This window comes from Pteropus medius, unplaced genomic scaffold, assembly GCF_902729225.1.
Source record: "Pteropus medius unplaced genomic scaffold, Ma_sr-lr_union100, whole genome shotgun sequence".
NCBI lineage: Eukaryota > Metazoa > Chordata > Mammalia > Chiroptera > Pteropodidae > Pteropus > Pteropus medius.
Window position 1 is genome coordinate 14,724,730 of NW_024349803.1, and position 18,115 is coordinate 14,742,844.

General features: G+C 46.4%; 1 protein-coding gene across 3 annotated transcripts in view; it reads left to right on the top strand.

Annotated features, from left to right (window-relative positions):
* The window catches only part of MYRIP (myosin VIIA and Rab interacting protein), a 237,842-nt gene that overhangs the window by 212,166 nt on the left and 7,561 nt on the right, over nt 1-18,115 (top strand). For all 3 annotated transcript variants that reach the window (XM_039837381.1, XM_039837382.1, XM_039837383.1), the window contains 2 exons: nt 8,314-8,508; nt 14,997-15,158. In XM_039837381.1, the coding sequence (XP_039693315.1) occupies nt 8,314-8,508; nt 14,997-15,158 (357 nt within the window). The remainder of the gene's footprint in view (nt 1-8,313; nt 8,509-14,996; nt 15,159-18,115) is intronic.

An 18,115-nucleotide genomic window follows, 5' to 3' on the forward strand; every position in this document is an offset into this window, starting at 1 on the left:
GCAATGGGCTTATCAGGCAGAGGAACACATACAAGGCCTCATGATGAAAAGGACCTTGACAAGTTCAAGAAACAGATTAAAAATCCAGGGTGGCCGGAGCAAAGGGAAGAGTGGCGGGAAAAGCAAGAGACGGTAGGGGCCAGATTAAGTAGGGCCATGTGCGCCATGCAGAGAACTTTGGCTTTTATCCTGGCTGCCATGTGCCACCTCCTTTCCTAGTGAACGTGGAAGGCGTTTCATACCTTGTTGGGCTCCTTCAGAGCTGAGCGTGTGCCCTGGTCGAGCCCTGGTTACTGCCAGCAGTGAGGCAATGTTTCTAGTTGGTATCAGGAACCATTTTTTTCTGAGGAATGACTCATATACAAAAGCAGAAGATATTAATGACCGTGATCACCTTCTCAGCCAGGAAAGAAAGTCCTGCCCGCTCTCCACCTGCCAGGGAAGGCTGGTCAGGTAAGGGCCCCAGCATTCCAGTCCCCTCTCCCCAGGTCCTGAGTTAGAAGGACAAGAACATGAACTCAGGGAAATAGTTTAATACTGAAACTCAACTACAAATAGCACATTTTTAAAAATCATTTCTATAATTACCATTTAAAAGAAAATCTTACTTATTTCATAAACGGCTTGACCATCAAAACCTAGGTGATTTAAGAACCCCCTGCTACAGCTCGGTTCTCTAATCTGTTATGTTTCATTGTTTCAGTTTATTACATATGCTAATTTATTAGGTTCGCGCTCCAATTTCTTTCCGAAACTCTGTGCCACCCTCTTTCATCAAGTCACTCTTCGGGGACGTGAGTCTGTTTGTGGAGCATGTATTTTGACGGGTTGTAGAGGCATAGCCGGAATGCCTTATGTTTCATGAGAACTGAAACATATTTGCACTGAATTTTCCTAGCAGATTTCTGTCAACTATTTAGGGGGACATATGGAGCTGCTTTTCTTACCTTTGAGGGGAAAAAAAAAATACATGAAATCAGGCATTTGGACAAATTTCCTTGCTTGCTCTGGTAGTTTGATGGAAGCGTTTCGTAAAGCCAAGACAGCATCTGTAACACGGGACGGAAAAGCGAGAGGCGGACTGTGCAGTCTGGATCATGCTTGAGCAGGTTTTCTCACAGACTGCATTGTTTTTCACTCCGATTGTCCTTGGCGGATCGATCCCAGGTAGGCTCAGTCAGGAGCTGGTCACTCAGTAGATCTCAGGCTCTAGTGTGTGGCTTGGTCGTTGACGTGCCAAATCAACGAGCTCGTTCTGATTGATATCAGTGGGGGAGGCTGTAGAACCACCTGAGGGGGCTCCCGGTATTACGCCTTTCTCTCACTGATCCGTTGTTCACTGATCTGATTATTCAGTTCTGTTCCATCGTCCCTTTCTACAGTCCACTGGGTCCTGGAAATTAAGCATGTGGAGAAGGTGATGTGACAGGTGGGAAAGAGTGTGGACTTTGGAGACCAGAGTCTCTGGGCTCAAATCCCAGTTCTGCATCTTCTTCACTATGCCATCGTCTCTAAAGATGGGATCAAAACACCGACCATGTCAGGTTGTTGTGAGGGTTCCGTGAAGTTACTTGAACCTAGAGTCACACCTGGCACAGAAGGGACCCACCCTAACTTGGAGCTGGCTTCCTTCTCTCTTCTTCTGTTCCCCCTGGAGGGGTCTCCCAGGAGCAGCACTGGGCAGGGGCGGAGGTGTGGCCCAATGTGTCTGCAACTGGAATGGCCGCAAGGCTTTTCCACTGGGCCTTGCGCGCCCCTTTGTGTTCTGTCTTTAGAAGACCCCTGTTAGAGTCCTTTCTGGTATTTAGGATGTCTCCTGTCCCTCAACAGCCCCCTAAAGAACATTCATTTATCACATCGCTGAAAGGAGGACTGGAGGGCCCCGCATTTTCTCATTTTCACTAAAGCTGACTATGCAGGTTGTATCCCACCGACCGCACCCCGCCCAAACCCTCTCAGGAAACTTGACGTCAAAAATCACAGAGTCAAGATAAAGACTAAAATGACTTGGAAGTTACCCCATTTGGGCATTTGGCAATCGCTCAGTCTCTCGGGTTGTGAGAAGAGTTTTTGAAATACTACATTTTTCCTTGTTTCAAACGCCTAATGAACCCTTCGTTCTCACCTAGCGTTTTAAGTCGGCTTTCACGGTATCAGTCTCTTCCAGGTCCCTCGGCTGGAAAGCACAGCAGCATCTTGCCGTCCGCCTCATCCCTGTACAGACACAGCATCTTCCGTTCTCTTTCTACAATATCATGCCTCTTGTCCTTTCATGCCCAGTGCAGTGGCCCCACCTCAGGCCCTGTGACCTTTCGATTCAAGCTGTAGAAATTGTTTCTGATGCTCTTCTCTGCCTCTGATTCTCCCAGCCCTAAACCTGCCCCTCCTCTGGCCTTGGCACTGCCTTTGTAAAGCACGGCCCTCTCAGACCGGGCTTCGGAATCAGGCAGACCTGGGTGCTAGTCCCAGCTCCCTCAGGGCAAACCCCATCCCCTCCCTAAGCCTCAGATCCTCATCTGTAAGGTGGAGTGTTCATACTACCTGCATCCTACGGAGGTTAGCGGGGTTAAATGAGGCGAGGCAAATAAAGTGCCTTTCCCAGAGCTTGGCACTCAGTAAATGACAGCTCTGGATAACAAAAGCAGCAAGACCCTGCAGCGGCTCATGACCACGAGCAGCGCAAAACTCAAACCGCTGAGCCTGGCATTCTGGGTCCTGGGAGGCCCGGCCCCCTCTCCCTTTTCCCATTTGTCATCTGCATGTCCTGGGCCGCAGTAAAAAACAGTGGAAATGGTATTTTATAACTTTGTTGGTATCGAAATTACTGCATTAATATTATGTACTAAAACATGTTCCTGGGCCTAAGATTTCATTTTTTTTTCTTCCAATTTTAAAGAAATTAAAACATTTTCATGGGCCCCTAAAACAAGGGTGGGCCCTAGGCCCCATGCTGAGCCCAAGGGTAAGGAGGCCCTTTGCAAGACCCTGCAGTGGTGGCGGTCCTTTGCCACTGCCCCTCCGTGTTTCATAGATTGACCGAGGAGCCTCAGAGCATACTGTGTGCTTCTGTATCTCACAAAACACCTAGTTCCCTTCAGCTTCTGCCTGTTTAGCCTTTTAGCTCTTGTTATAAGCATCTGCACGGTGTTTTAGGTGGAGCTGGGAACATCCTTCTGCCCCAGATACCTGTATACATCACTTAATCCTCAAAGCCGTTTTCCCACATTGCATTAGATTGTCTCATATCAGGACTTATATCAAGTCACATAAATGGGTACCCTAGGCTTCTGTTGCAGCCCTAGTTCATCACACACAGCCAGACACTGAATCTGTTTTGGCCCAGCCGAGACGGGCAGGTGCACACGCCTGCACCAGTCCAAGGGTAGAGCTGGGGCTGGAATCGGCCCTCTGTTGTTCCAAAGTGTTCTCTTTCTATTAAGCCAGGCACCTAATGAGCCCATGCTGCTCACATGTTCACAGGCTGGAGCCATTCTGCTGAGCAGCATTCCCTTTTATTCCAGCTCAGAACGAGTTTGCATTTCTTTGTCCAGCATGAAGCTTTCAAATGAATGATGACCGTAGAAAAATCTCAGGAGAATTTGCAAGAATTGCTAATAAGCATATCTGTCTAGCGCTTAGGATGAAACTGTTTTCTTCTTTAGAATTCTATACATTCAGAATCTCTCCATGACAGCACCTTGCATTCTGAGTGTCTTTAGGAAACAGTTTATAAAATTTAAAAAAAAAAAAAAAAGAGTAAATGGATTGAGATTTTGTTCCTAGCAACGTTTTGCTATGAAGAGGAAGTGCGTGGGGACAGGATGGAGAGATCGCCAAGGCCTAAGGTTCGAGTTCGTGGGGAGTGAGCCAAAGAGAAGTCTTGCTCTGCCCTGCCGGCCCTAGAAGGGAAAGAATGACAGAGCTGGGATTTATGACTTGGGCCCTGACTGGGTCTTCTTCTGTCTTGGGTCCACTGAAATGGCCACTGTGGCAGGGCCCTAACCTCAGAGTGGTACCTGTCCTTAAAGTTCTGTGCGTGTCGGTCCTGTTTTGGTTATAGTCAGGCAGGAAGGGTGAGTCTTCGTCAAGGCAGATACTTATTTCACTTCCTCACTGATGAGGGATTGAGGACACCCCAGCTTAGGCCAGGAGGACCAGAGTATTTCTTTCTTACTTTTCTTAATTTTTTTTTTTTTTTATGATTATTTATGCCTATAGCACCTGGTCTTCCTAGGTGGTCTGCCATCCAAGTACTAACCACGCCTGACCCTGCTTAGCTTCCGAGATCAGACATCGGGCTTGTTCAGGGTGCCATGGCCGTAGACCATGGACCATAGCTCCACTGGGGCGCGAACCCAGGACCTTCTGCATGTAAAGCAGACACGCTAACCGCTACACTGTGGTACCACGTCCAACACTGGAGTGTTTCTTATCACCTCTATACCCTCAGTGTTGGGCTATTGATTTCTGTCCCAGGGGCGGTGAAGTTAATGTTATGGATAAGATGTTTCATGTGGGGCTGGGACAAAGATTGAGCCCTAGAAGTGGACACTTGGGCTCTCAGTGGTGGGGAGACCAAGGAGTGTGGTTGCATCAGAGCAAATGCAGCCCCTGGTGGACCAACAACTGGCAGCACACACTCCGAGCCCTGTGCGAGGTCACATTGGCACACGCTGGGCATTTTAAAAGGGAATCGTGCGTATGTCTGGCACTTAATCAGACTGGTTGTTTCATTTGTATTTGTTTGATCACTCGAAGGTTGAATTTGTTTACTACATGGGTTCACAGCCAAGTTCATTGCATTGTCTGTGCAGCCCATGGCCACGAACATCTTTGAAGCCAACCTTCCTGTTTTGCAATAGCCCCTATTCTGTCAGCTGATTATCTCCACACTTTCACCTCTCCCTTATTAGATACCATGAAACTGTCACATTTGATCCTTCTTATAATTAATATCCGGAATAATGTCAGTTACCGCAATAGAGAGCTCTCGCTTGCTCTCGAATAGTGCTTGTTTGGACCGTTCGGCTCGTGTCTCCAGGGCTGTGAGCAATAAAGCAGAAAAGATCTTCAGGTTTCTCCCCCACACGGGACTCCCTGCCAGCACCCCTGAATCTCCATCAGCTTTTCATCCGAACAAAACCCTGTCTGGTGCCGCACAGGGCTTTATTTAACAGAACTGTAGACGGTGGTGCTTTCTACTTTTAAATCTGCACTGGGCAGAGAACAGGACATTTACATAACAAGTCAGCATTAGCCCTGTAACAAATCTAATCTCTGTTACTGGGCCAGTGAGTCATCTAAGAAACAGGGAGGCTAGGTGCCCCGCTCCTGTCTGGCAGCTAACTAAACCCAGCTTCCATCTTCACTTCCAGTGAGTGCACTGTCCACCCTCCTCCCGCATCCCAGCAGACAGCCCAGTCCTGAGGAACAGATGAGGAACACGCGATTCCCTGCACGGGCTTGTAGATTCCAGGTTGTGTTTACCAGTAGAGAGCAAATCGGGAACTCCCGCCGAACAGAGAGATCCTGTCCAGTTTTCATGGGATTATTCTTCAGTCGCTTCCCCCATCCGGAGGCTAGCTCCCTTCTGAAGTGATCGAGGCCCTGAACCAGACCGCAGACCAGCTGCGCCCGACTCCTCACTCTCACACAATGGCAAATGCAAATGGCTTCGGGGCCAGGAAAGCATGTCACCGTGTCAGGTGGCTGGGGTAGGGCTAAAGGCATGCCATGAGGGCAGGGACTGTATCCATTGTCCACTGCTTCTCCCAGCACCTGGAGCAGAGCATGCACACTATGGACCCCCAATCAAAGATGTGGAATGAATGGTGGACACTGGACAGCTGGGCCGTGCATGTCTCACAGATGGCGTTCTTATCAGAAAAGCATGCCTCTGGGCAATATTTGGCTTCTAGCTTGCAACCCCTATGATTAAATAAACAAGGCTACTTACGGACTGAATGAAACAATGAGTGCCAAGCAACGTCGGTGTCCAACTTATTGTTTTGATATTATATATTCAGCTAGACTCAGGATACGGATAACTCTTTCTGTTTAAGCACCTCTTGAGTCCTTTCTATAATAACCTTGGCCTGTTAGTGACCCTGGGCTAATTGGAGACTGGTGTCAATGTTCACACTTTCCATTCCATCATGCCGTGGTGTCACTTTTTTTTCTAAATCTCTTAGTCATATGTCTTCCTTTTCAAAAAATGTACAAAGACACCTTTTCTACCAAATAAGGGGCAAACTTTCTAAATACATGCTGTATTTACTAAGAAGAGGGTAACAAATCTGCTTTCCTATATAAAATGCTGCCTTTTCTAAAAAGAACAAACAATGGTAATTGTTTCATGCCAAAATCATTTCAAGCCCAGTTCATCTTCAAAATCTGCCACATCGAGTTACAGGGTCCTGGATAGTGTGGGACAGCCTCTGAAAGTTTTTCCTAGAGGGAAGAGTTGGTCCTGGCTGCTTCCTTGGACACTGCCCTTATTCTGGTGGGTCTGTGTCACCTTCTCTTCATCTCCTGCTCCTGATGTCCCAGACCCAATGTCTTTTGGTTTGTAGCAAAAATCCCTTGAATCAAAAGGAATATAAGTGTTGGGTCAGTCAAGCAGCTGTTGTGACATAGACAGACTGAAGAGGAGCCCACTGAGCATGTCCCCTAACCCTAGGATGCATTGACAGGTATGAGACCATCTGCCTCAGCATAGAAGCCCACAGCCAGCTTCTAGACTGTGGATGCAGCCACTAACATGTCACTTAGATACTTTGATTGCCTAGCGAAGTGGGAGGGCTATCAAACACATCCTCTAGTGAGACAAAACCTACAATAGGATCTCCTTGGAGGAAAAAACCTTGCAAAATCAAACCATAGCTGTCATTAATATTTTGGTCAGGACCTATGAGTCAGTTGGATATGAGTCAGAAGGTACTAAAGGCATTAAAATTCCAGCTTTTCCTGAAACATTTCACTGGTCAAAAACAAACACAACAAAACATGCCTGTGGGTGACATTTGACTTCTAATTTATAAACCCTGTGATGAAATAAACAAAACTGATTATAGATGGAAATCATTACTGCCGAGCAACATTGATATCTAGCTTATCAATTAATGCTATATGTTCATATGCACTCAAAGATGCAAATAATTCTTCATGATTGAAGAACTTCTGCTCCATTAATGACCTTGGCCTAGACCTAAACCAATTGTAATTTTGCGCCATGAATGGATGTAGAAGCTAGAAGCGACTTGTGTCAGTTAGGAACATGTTCAACCCCAAAGAACAGAAAATTTGGCCTACAGTGGCTTCAACAGATAGGGAATTATTTTTCTCATGTAACAGGATACATAGTGACTCAGAGGCAGATAGTGACTCACCATGGTTCGGTTCATCGAGTGCTGTCTAGGCACAGTCTCCTTTAGTCTTTCTGGTCCACCTTGCTCTGCGTTTTGGTATTCATCCTTGCCTTTCTCATAACTGCACATCTATGCTCAAAGCAGAAGGAAGTAGGGAAGGGGAGCATCGGCTGCACCTACTCACCTGTTAAGAAAACAAAAGCTTTTCTAGAAACCCCCCAGTAGGCTTTCCCTTCAGACTCACTGGCCAGAACTATGTCACATGACTGCCCCTAGCTGCAAGGGAGGCTGGGAAATGAGTATTTTTCTGTTCAGCTTCTACGATGTAAGAGAGCAGTGGAGAACAGGCCCGAGAAGAGGTGTGTGTGAGCTAACGTACAGTGGCTACCAAGACACTGCCCGGAAACTCTTTTCCAACATTCTCACTGTACAGATGACCAAACTGAGTTCTGGAAATGGGAAGTAGCTTGGCCAAGGTCCCGTAACTGCATGAAGGGATAGCCAGATCTAGAGTCCTGGTCTCCCAGCTCCCAGTCCAGAAAGCTGACCACTGGACCACCCAAGGAATAGAGTTTGACATAGTCTGTGACTGAAGCTCCGTTGAAGTAGTAGAATATCATCCAGAAAATGAAGTGATGGATCTAAAACTCTCGGCAGCGGGCAGAGCACATAGCAGCTTCCATTTGAGCTCTCCTTCCTCCCTCCCTAAGAATCTGAGATAATTCGGTGGGAGCCACAGAAGCTGGGCCAAGTCAAAGCAGGCTCCTTCTGAGCTCCCTGCCTATTGTGTAGGTTGTTCACCCCTTCATCCCTTTGGCACGTTGATGTTTGCGTGTGTGATAGCAGAGGTAATCTCATGATGAGCACCATGGTATCGTAGAATTTCCCTGTCATTGTTAATGTGCTGTTCTTGTCTTCTGTCCCCTCCTGTTATCGGACCAAACAGAAGTATTCTGCTGTTTCTCTCTGCAACATCTCCACAGAAGTCCTGAAGGTCATCAACGCCACGGAGGAGTTGATAGCAGAGTCCGCGGGCTCCTGGGAATTCCCACCCGGCTTTCCAGACAGAGAGAAGGGGACATTTCCTCTGGGGACAGACCAAGTGAGACTGGATGAGCAGCTGACTTCCCTGGAAGAAAACGTAAGACAGTGTGGCTGTGCCTTATGTGGGGCAAACTTGTGCAAAGGGGCAGCCGAGGAAGCTGTAGCTCATCACAAAGAGTGCGAAGACACAGACACACCCCCGCCACCGCCACCACCATAGCAAAATCGTTCTCAGGAAGGGTCTTAGGCTGGGTTCCACAGAGGCATATCTTGGGATGAGGGTTTGCGTACAAGTGATTTATTAGAGAGGTGCTCCCAGGGGAGGCTGGAAAGGGAGTAGAGGGGAGAGGGAAGAAGCGGAGCCACGCGGTGCTCTTAGACAAGGGCACCTCAGTCTGTCCGCAAGCAGTGTCCACAGCAGCCCAAAGGCAGTCTTCTGTATAGATTAGAGCTGTTGGGAACAAAAGCACATTGAAGTGTCAGGGGCAGGGAGGGGAGGATGCGAAAGCTATAAAAGAGATCTGTGGGGACCCAGGTAGAGCATCGCTGGTGCCTCTGTAGGGAACGAGTATGGTTGTCCACAGAGATGAGGGCCCTACAACTGTCTGCCCCACTGCACAGATATGTCTGTTGGTCATGGAATTTTTTATCCTTCTGACTTGTGAGGAAAGAAAGAATGTAATAGATTCTTACATATCAATATCCATGATTGTTGCTAAGTATAAAGGTCCGAGGAGAATTCTCCAACAATGCAGACCAGGGGTGACACAGAGAGATCTCAACGTTAGCCACACAGGCCACAGTCACCATCTCCAGTTAGCATGGTCCTGCCCATAAAGCTGGCATCAAATCGAGTCAGATGATTCTATCTTTCCAAACCCAGAAGAGTCAGCCCTGACTAATGAATGCTGTTCTCAGAAATCAAGAACTGTTATTAGAGGAAATTTTTTGCTAAAAGTAGAAACAACAAATCAAAATGACTTAAAGTTAAAAAAAAAAAAAAAGCCAATATTTGTTTCACTTTAAAGTTAAAGACTCTCTCCCTTCGGATTCCCCATAAAACCTAAGCGTACGTCTCTCTGACCACTTACCTCACTTTACTGTCCTTTCTGTTCATCTGTCTGTCTCCCCTTACATCGGCACCTTTGGCATTTGGGATTAGATAATTCTTTGTTCTGAGGGGCTGTCCTGTGCGTGGTAAGATACTTAGCAGTATCGCTGGTCCCTCCCCACTATAAGCCAGGGGGAGCCTCCTCCTAGTTGTGACGATCAAAAATGTCTCCAGACATAGGCAAACGTTGGAGGGGGGTGACGTAGAGAGGCGGGGGGCACAATCTCCCCAAGGCTGGGGACCAGGTACATAAATTCCTGCAGCACAGGACCTGCTGGCTTTTAATCTGTAGCCCTAGCCCTTGGCCAGAGCCTGACACAGAGGAGGCGCTGGAAGAATGCTTATCTGACGTATGATTACATCAGATGGACGAAGTGCTTTTTTTTCAGGAAGAAACGTTTTATTTCTAATGTGCAGGGTCTCTGTGCCTTAAATATGTCTAATACAGTTCTTTGAGCACTGATAGCTCTCATCTAGGACACCCAGAATCGAAAAGGTCAAAATAAAGATAAGGTTCACCAGGAAAGGGATGCATTTTTTTTTTTTTTTTTTAACAAAGCATGGTATCAAAAAAACTTACAAGGCATGAGATAATCCGGATTTAAATGACGGCGGTCGGTTCCCATGGCATACCTAAAGCAAAGACGGCATGCCTTTCTACTCCCCAAGGAGCATGTTGAAAAACAGCCTTGCCAGAGTTTTTGTTTTGTAAGAGTCTTTTATTGTACATTATGTTTCTCTTCTTGGGTTTGTTAACGCTTTCAGTTGGAAACACATCCACTTACCCACTGATTCAAGATGTCACCTACCCCAGCAGGAACATGGGCTGAAAAGGTCTGGGTTTATAATTCACCGCTCCCTGTCCAGCATCTTAAGATGCCTCGCGTGTCCCCAGAGTTAACTGCCTCTTCCTTCCTCCTTCTTCCCTTCCCCGGCTCCAGCTTTTCAAATTTCACCGCAGAAGAAACTCCAGCCATGTTCCTTTGAATTCTGTGGGGTTTTGAGGCAGAGAAGGGATGACTCTTCTCTTTATCTCTTTAGTTCACCAGATCACAGAGCCCGGGCAGGTGGCTCCGCTCTGTGGTTTCCAGGATGGAATTCATTTGAGCAGCAGAAGGTCAAGGCCGATTGTAAAACGGGCCTCTGGGTGCAGCTGATTTAATGAAACCGAGCCTTTGGTCGGCCTGTGTTCTAAAGAGCGTGCCTTCCTTCCTCCGCTGCCTTTCTCCTTTGTGCTGAGGGACCCGGGGACCGGCAGAAATAGAAACAGCAACACTTATTCTCGCCTTCTGAACATTGGCTACCGCAGACCAGGACTCTGGGATGAAAGAGAACATATGCTTGAGAAGGTTTCGCCTTTAAAAAGACTTCTGAAGCCTTCAGAGCTACGTAAGATAAAAATGTCACATTCACAGGTCGAATCTCCTGTTTTCATAAACTGCCTTGTTAATAATCCACTTAATTAGAGGAAGGCATGGGGATTGCAGAATTCCCTTAGTCTGCCGGCTTTGACGCTTCTCACCTGCTGCTGGAGCTAGCACTGTGAGATCAGCTCTTGTCTCCCCCAAAAGGCACGGGCTAGTCCCAGCCTTGCCTGCACATACAACAGGGGCTCAGTTCCTGGGACTGAATGCCTGGGTCTCTCAGTATTTGATGCTCTTGCTGACAGCTGTAAAGCGTAGGATTCTACTCTACCTGTTGGGGTCTGTCTGACTGGGAGAGGAGAATTTCAGGAAAGGATGATTGCCTGAGGTGTGGGCAAGATTAAGGGATGCTGGAGCATCCAGAGAGTCACAGGAGGAGGAAGCAGTCACCCACTCAGGCAGTGTAGCCCAGGGAGAACTGGTGTCTGGAGGGGCACCCCCTCATGGCAGCTGTCACCATGGCTCCCACACAGCTCCGGGAGACAGCAGGGGAACAGAGCCTCAACTTCCTTCTGCCTTTGATGTCCTGCTGGTGTCTCCCGCTGGCCAAACCCATCCCAGCCAGCAGGGGAGCCTTGGAGATGAAGTTCATACAGGTCAGCCCCACAGAGAACAGAGCAGGGCAGAGAAAGATGGAAAATGGAGCTAGGGGTCAACGGAGGACCACTAGCGTGACCATTCTCAGACCCGTGGTGGGAAGAACAGGGACCTACAAGGGCCACCTTGTGGATTTACACAGAGTCGTGAGTGGGAGGAATGAGTCGGCTCCCATCTCCATCTGAGGACCTCCTCATTCTCATCTTTGCTAAATGACAGAGACAGCCTGGGGTAGCCTGTAATTCCCAGCCAGAGAGGCAGTGGAGAGACCGTCCCAACTTCCCTGTTAGCTTTTCCCTGTAACTCTCGGCAGCACCGCATATGTTGGCCATTATACAGCCAGTGGCAGCAGACACAGTGGAATTCCACCACGAGGAGCCCAGCTCTGTCACAGAATCAGGACCAGGCAGAGGATGTTCGTCCTCCTTATATGATGCCCTGGGCACAGAAGGGGAGTGAACTAGAACCTGTGGAGGTGGTCATGGCTTCTCGGGTGGTTTTCTGCCCTCAGAGAGTAAGAAAAGAAATACTAACAGTTACTGTCTAATCTTAGTCCCCTAAAGTGTATCTCATGGAGGCCAAGTCCAGTAAGATGCTCTAAGATCAAATAAGCTTGAGAAATCTGTGTACTCTTCCTAGGAAAACTGAGAAACACATTAGCCCATTAAAGGCTCTGAGAAGTCCTGCAGTAATCTGCTTAATTCTCTTTATCCCAGGGGCTTTGACCACAAAGTCCTCCCTTAATTTCATCCCTTCAACCATTTCGCGAAAGGCTGGTTGAACCAGAGCCACTCAGTGGGGTCGTGATGACTAGAGTCACAGGACATAGATTATTCAGACATGGTAATTGTAGTTTTCACCAAAAGTGGACGTTTATTAAGCAAGCGATTCCAGGTTAATGTTTTTCGATGGGTTATTTTTTAATACTAGGATAACGTTTTCAATGTCACATTGACTTATAACCATGACACATTGTCACATTGACCTATAACCATGACGACTCTAGCGCCCTTATGAAATGTAAAACATCATGACAGTCCACCTGAGATTAGGTACCACAGCATTGCGGGGTAGGGTGGATAAAGGCATGAGACCTAGCAGCCCTCCGAGCTCAGATCCAGGCCCCACCACTTCCCAGCTGCGAGGCCTGGAGAAGTCACCAAGCCGCTAGGACACAACGTCCTCATCTTTAATGTAGTGATTATAATAGCATCTCCCTCGAGGGTTGCTGTGAGCATTAAATAAGTCCCATGAAGCCCTTGGCTCAACACTTGGCTCAACACTTGGCTCAATAAATACGTGTCATCATCACCGTCACCATCCTTGCCATCATTGTCATCCTGCAGTCCTTTAGGCACTGTCACCTTGGCTGTAAGTTCCTGTTCAGCTGGAGTCAGTGCCAAACCACTGAACGTCCCCTGGTGCCAGGAAAGCAGGCTTTTAGGGAACACGAAGTAAAAGATGAACATTCTGGCCTGGCTGAGGGCTTAGAGCCATCTCATATTGCTTTGTCTTGACAAAGAAAACAAAAAACCTTAGTGGATGACCATGCCAAAGACAAAACAACAAGGTGCTTTTAAGTCATCACAGCCATAGGATGTGATGCCGCTGAGTTGCGCATATTTCTGGAAAAATCAAAGTTTCAAGATTTCGAGACCAAAATTATATCAAGTAATATTTAACGATTGCCACACTCAGATTATTCATTTCACTTAAACTACAATTCTGAATTTCATTTCATTGTACAAAACTATAAGTTTATATTTAAAAGTATCTTATCAAAATAAATTTACCTTTTTTGGTGTACATGGAAAAAGTGTACGATCCAAACTCACAACTGTCCTGACAATCATTCTTCTCTCTTTCCTCTCTTCCCTCTCTCTCTCTAATTTTTCTTCTCTTGTGAAAAAAAGAAAAAAAATGCTCTTCAACTTTGAAACTTTCAACAGACCTATTTTTAATTTCTCCACTCAGCTCTGAAATGCTCATCATTTCTTTCATACGACAAACAATAAAGACGTGTTTCTTGTTTCGAAGACAAAGGATAAACTGTGGGGATCTTTTAGAAACAAATTCTCTAATGCTCGCTTAGGATAAAGAAATCTAAAGCTAAGGGCAACCTGGAATATGGCACTTTTCAGCAGGCATTCGATTCGTGGCCTCCGATGCGGCTGACAGATCCCTTAACGTGACAGCCACTTTGTCGGCCGCTGTTCCCACAGCCCAGCTAACTGTGCTTGGAGATGCACACGGAGGTTTGCTTTCACCCGACCGCTACCTGCCTTCGCTCCACTTTGAAAGGCCTTTTAACACGGATGCACGAAACATGCCAAGGAGCATCTCCGAGTTCTTTTCCCCTCCCCACCAACGCTCAGCCTCGGTTAGCACGGAAGACGTGCATGACTTGTGTGCAGAAGCCCCGGGCTTGCCTAACTAGGTTATGTTTTCAGCTCCAGTTAAAGGAACTGTCAAAGGATTGACTGCTTCCCAGTCAAATCAACTCTAAGTAGCTGTGATGACATGACTAGAGCTTTATATATGTTATTAAACCTCATGAATCTCTAAGTAATTACCCTCTTTGGATATGTCTGGTCCCTTGTGTTGTCGGTGGCTTCACACCATCACTAATTAGGCTGAAGAAGCGTGTTTCATTCACCCTAGCTGGCATCCCTCAGGCTGAATTATCCCAATGATTTTACTTTCTGTTTGCCCACCTTTGTGGAATCACCTTATAAACTCATGAAATATTCAAAATATTTTTCCCTTTAATTTTTACTCAGATTGCTCCCTTGATCTGATTTTCTCTTTAATTTTTGGTAGCACACAAAAAAAAACTGTCTTAATTGACAGATAAATAGATTGGACATGCTTCTCTTAACAGCACACTGTTTTCCAAGAAATAAAGTATTTTCTTACTACAAATTTCAGGTTCATTTTAATTCCCTTAGCCTGTTGCAAACAAGCCGAAGGTAGTCAATCAAAGATAAGTTACTCAAAGTTTGTAATTGCTTTGAATTAATTTCACCTCCGTCATGTTTTTTAAATGTTTCTCAATTACGAAAATGCCAACCAAAATTTTTATTTGGAAAACTGCATCCTGAGTTTTTTCCTTCGTTTCTTGTGTCTTGATAGTATGATTGTTATAGTCACTGGACAAATTTCATAATGTATGTAGCTGATGTCCTGCATTTTGTGCTATTTTATCATATTTCCAAAATTGACAAGTTGCTTTTTCTGGCAGGAAAGTAGGAAGGGGGCAGAAACGACAGTGAAGGAGTAGAAAGACCTCAGGCCCCCATTTAAGTGCAAAGAATATGTAGACGTGGGGGCATTCCCTTATCCCCTTATCCCCCACCATTGAGTCTAGTCCTCTCTCACTCTCTGGGGCCCCCTGAGAAGGCCCCACAGTCCTGACTCTGCGGACCTGAGCTCAAGGCTGTGCCTCCTCTGCAGGTGTACCTGGCGGCAGGCACAGTGTATGGACTCGAAGGCCAGCTGAATGAGCTGGAAGATGCTGCCCGCTGCATCCACAGTGGCACTGGTGAGACCGAACTTGCCGATCTGGAGGACCAGGTGGCCACGGCTGCAGCCCAGGTCCACCATGCTGAGCTCCAGGTAAGAACTCTCCTCTCGGCCCAGATAGGGGACCACCTGGAAAAAGGAGAAGACACCCCATCTTCCACAAGAATCGTTTCAAAGCCTTTGTACTAATTAGTTCCTACCATTTTCAGCACACTTGAATGGATGTGGCCCTTCAGGGTAGAGCCCACCAAATCTTCCTTTTTTAAAGTTCAGCCTTGCTTTCCACAAATTATAACCTTGATAATAGATCAGACTTTTCTTTAAAACCTATGCCACTTTCCTCTTTGAAAAATCTCTGACCCATAAGCAAGTCTTCTTGCTATGTAGGTTCCCGTTCCACCCCAAGACCACCCTTCCAATGTTTATCACACTGTTGATTATTTAGTTAATGCCAGTTTTCCCCACGATGTACTAAAGGTTCTATGAGGATGGGATAGCTGTCTGGCTTAACACAGTAACCCCAGTTCCTAAGCACAGTACCCAACACAGGTTTGGCACTCAGTAAAAATGGAAAATAAAATAAAATAAAAATGAGATGAGTAAATAAATATGGGAAGTGTAGATTTCTCAGACCAGTATTGTACATGGTTTAGATACTGCTACTTCAGAACTGATCACTGTATTAACTATAATTTCGTGAAGATGCCTGTGTGCAGTTTTCATGGATAGTCCTTGGCCTCTGACTCAGAATCAGAATTGATTCTCAGACTGATCATCAAACTGGAGTCCCTGGAGATACACTCAGGGACCCATGAGAAATGCTGGTCTCTGCAGCATAAGCTCGGTGTAGACCACTGGTTCACTGATATTTCTATAACCCTGCAGCTTAAAACTGCAGAATTGGAGTCAATAGAAACACTTCTGGATAGAGCTGAAAATCTTCACCGATAATTATTTTTTAAATAAATATTTTTATTTTCAAGGAAAGCAGGCTTTTAGAGTCGAAAATCACAACCACCACTGACATCATTAAACACTCTTGAGAATGCAAGGGCTCCGATTCTCCGCTCTGTGGCTAGGAACGGCCTCATCACAGAAGGCCCCGTTGACTATTATCAGCAGGAGGGGCTGAAGAGCAAATCTCTTGAAATAAAAATCATTTTCCATAAATGGCACCCAACATTCAATCGATTTTTAGTCAAAGTTATGTAAAGATATAAAGTGGAATCAAATCATTTGTTTTCTGGGGGTGCATTTTGCTGTAAATATTTTTCGAATGGTTTAGCAAGAATAAATATTATTTGTGGGTGTTTCGGAAGGTTCTGTTGGAATAACTAGTTACTTCTGCTTCCAGATTTTTCTAGGCTTAAAGTATTGGCACCATATCTTATGACAGAAAATCCTGGAGTCCAAAATGCCTATTTTCCCATACGTTTGGATGTGCCTATTAATTTATTATTTATTTTAAAATATTACAATGATGGCATCAATAATACCTAATGTTCAGTGAGCCTTCCTTTGTGCCAGGACTTATACTGAGGATGCTGTCCACTGCGTCTTGCAGGGTCATCTCTGGGGGTGCTCCCGGGGGGAAGCCTCTCTTAACTCTTTGTATCAGAAAAAGCTGTTCTTCTGAGTACTTACTTGGTCTTTATCTCGTGAACATAGAGTCCTACACAGATCTCTTTGCTTCAGCTCTCAGGAAACTCAGAGCTGAATTAGTCTTCTTCTTCTATCAAGTGTAGGAGTCATTGAGCATGCAGTCTTAGAAATAAAGTGGAATATAACTAGATGCTTGGATGGATGGATGGTTGGATGGATAATAGATAGATACATAGATAGATAGATAGATTGATAGATAGATAGATAGATAGATAGATAGATAGATAGATAGATAGATAGACAGACAGACAGACAGACAGAAAGAGAGATAGACAGACAAAATGTAGGCAAAATCAGCCCTCAGTAGTCTCCTTTCCTCTCTCTTTGTCCTCTGCCTATGGACTAAAACTTGAAAAATTAAACCCATTTCTGCTTATCCAAAGAAATCCCAAACACCAGTTCCTGGTAGTCAGCAAATCCGGAAGTCAGCAGCCTGCTCTGTTCCTCAGTGTTCCTGAGCCAGGCCCTCCAACGAAACTGCTTCCAGGAGCACATGTGGTCATCAAATCCACACCATCTGCATATGACAGATGAAAGTTTAGCCCGCGATCTTTCTCAGAGGCTTTTGCACAGTTTATTGAACTATAAACCAAAGAATGCAGCTCTCAGTGTGAAACCTGAGGAGTCAGAACAGGAAGGCGTCTGGGGGCCGGGAAGGGCAATGGCCGCGTGGTGGCCCCTTCTGGGGGCTGCCTGCTGGGCAGTAGTGCTTGCGTTCTTTCTCCAGCTGCCACAGTCTCGGCCTTCACCTACCTCCTCTTCCTTTTCTGACGAGGACCGCCACTCCTCGCAATAGGGGAAGCGTCTCTCATATCTGCTGACTTGTCGGTCCCCTCTGCACGTCTCACAGCACCTATCTCAGGAGATTTTGTCTAAATGAGCTGTTGATAAATGAGAGCAGAATTAGAGTTTGTCTTGAGCATCTCCAAATAGTTAAGGGGTGGGGGAGGCAATGGAGACCTCGGGGTGACGTGCGTGCGTTGGCAGCTGGGCCTGCTTTCAGGCTACTTGTTCCACGGCCCAGCACCGCTCAGCCTGCACCATCTCAGCAGGACGGCTGTGGTCCCTACCTCCTCCCGCGACTCCGCCAGCCTTCTCCTGCCTCTTCCAGTGTCCCCCGTGCCAGCCTTGGCAAGTCCCCTGAGAATATGGCCAGAGCATGAGCCCTGGCATCAGTTCCAAAGTCCGCCCCAGACCAGCTGTGAGATGTCGGGTATATTAGTTGTCCCTCTGAGTAATATTACTTGTCCCTCTGAGCCACAGTTTTCACATCTGTAAAACCAGAGGATGGTACCTAACGGGATTACAAAGGAATTCACGAATGAAGCGGGAATGATGTATGTATGTAAAGCACTTAGCATTCTGACAGCCTGTAGTAATGCCCTTGT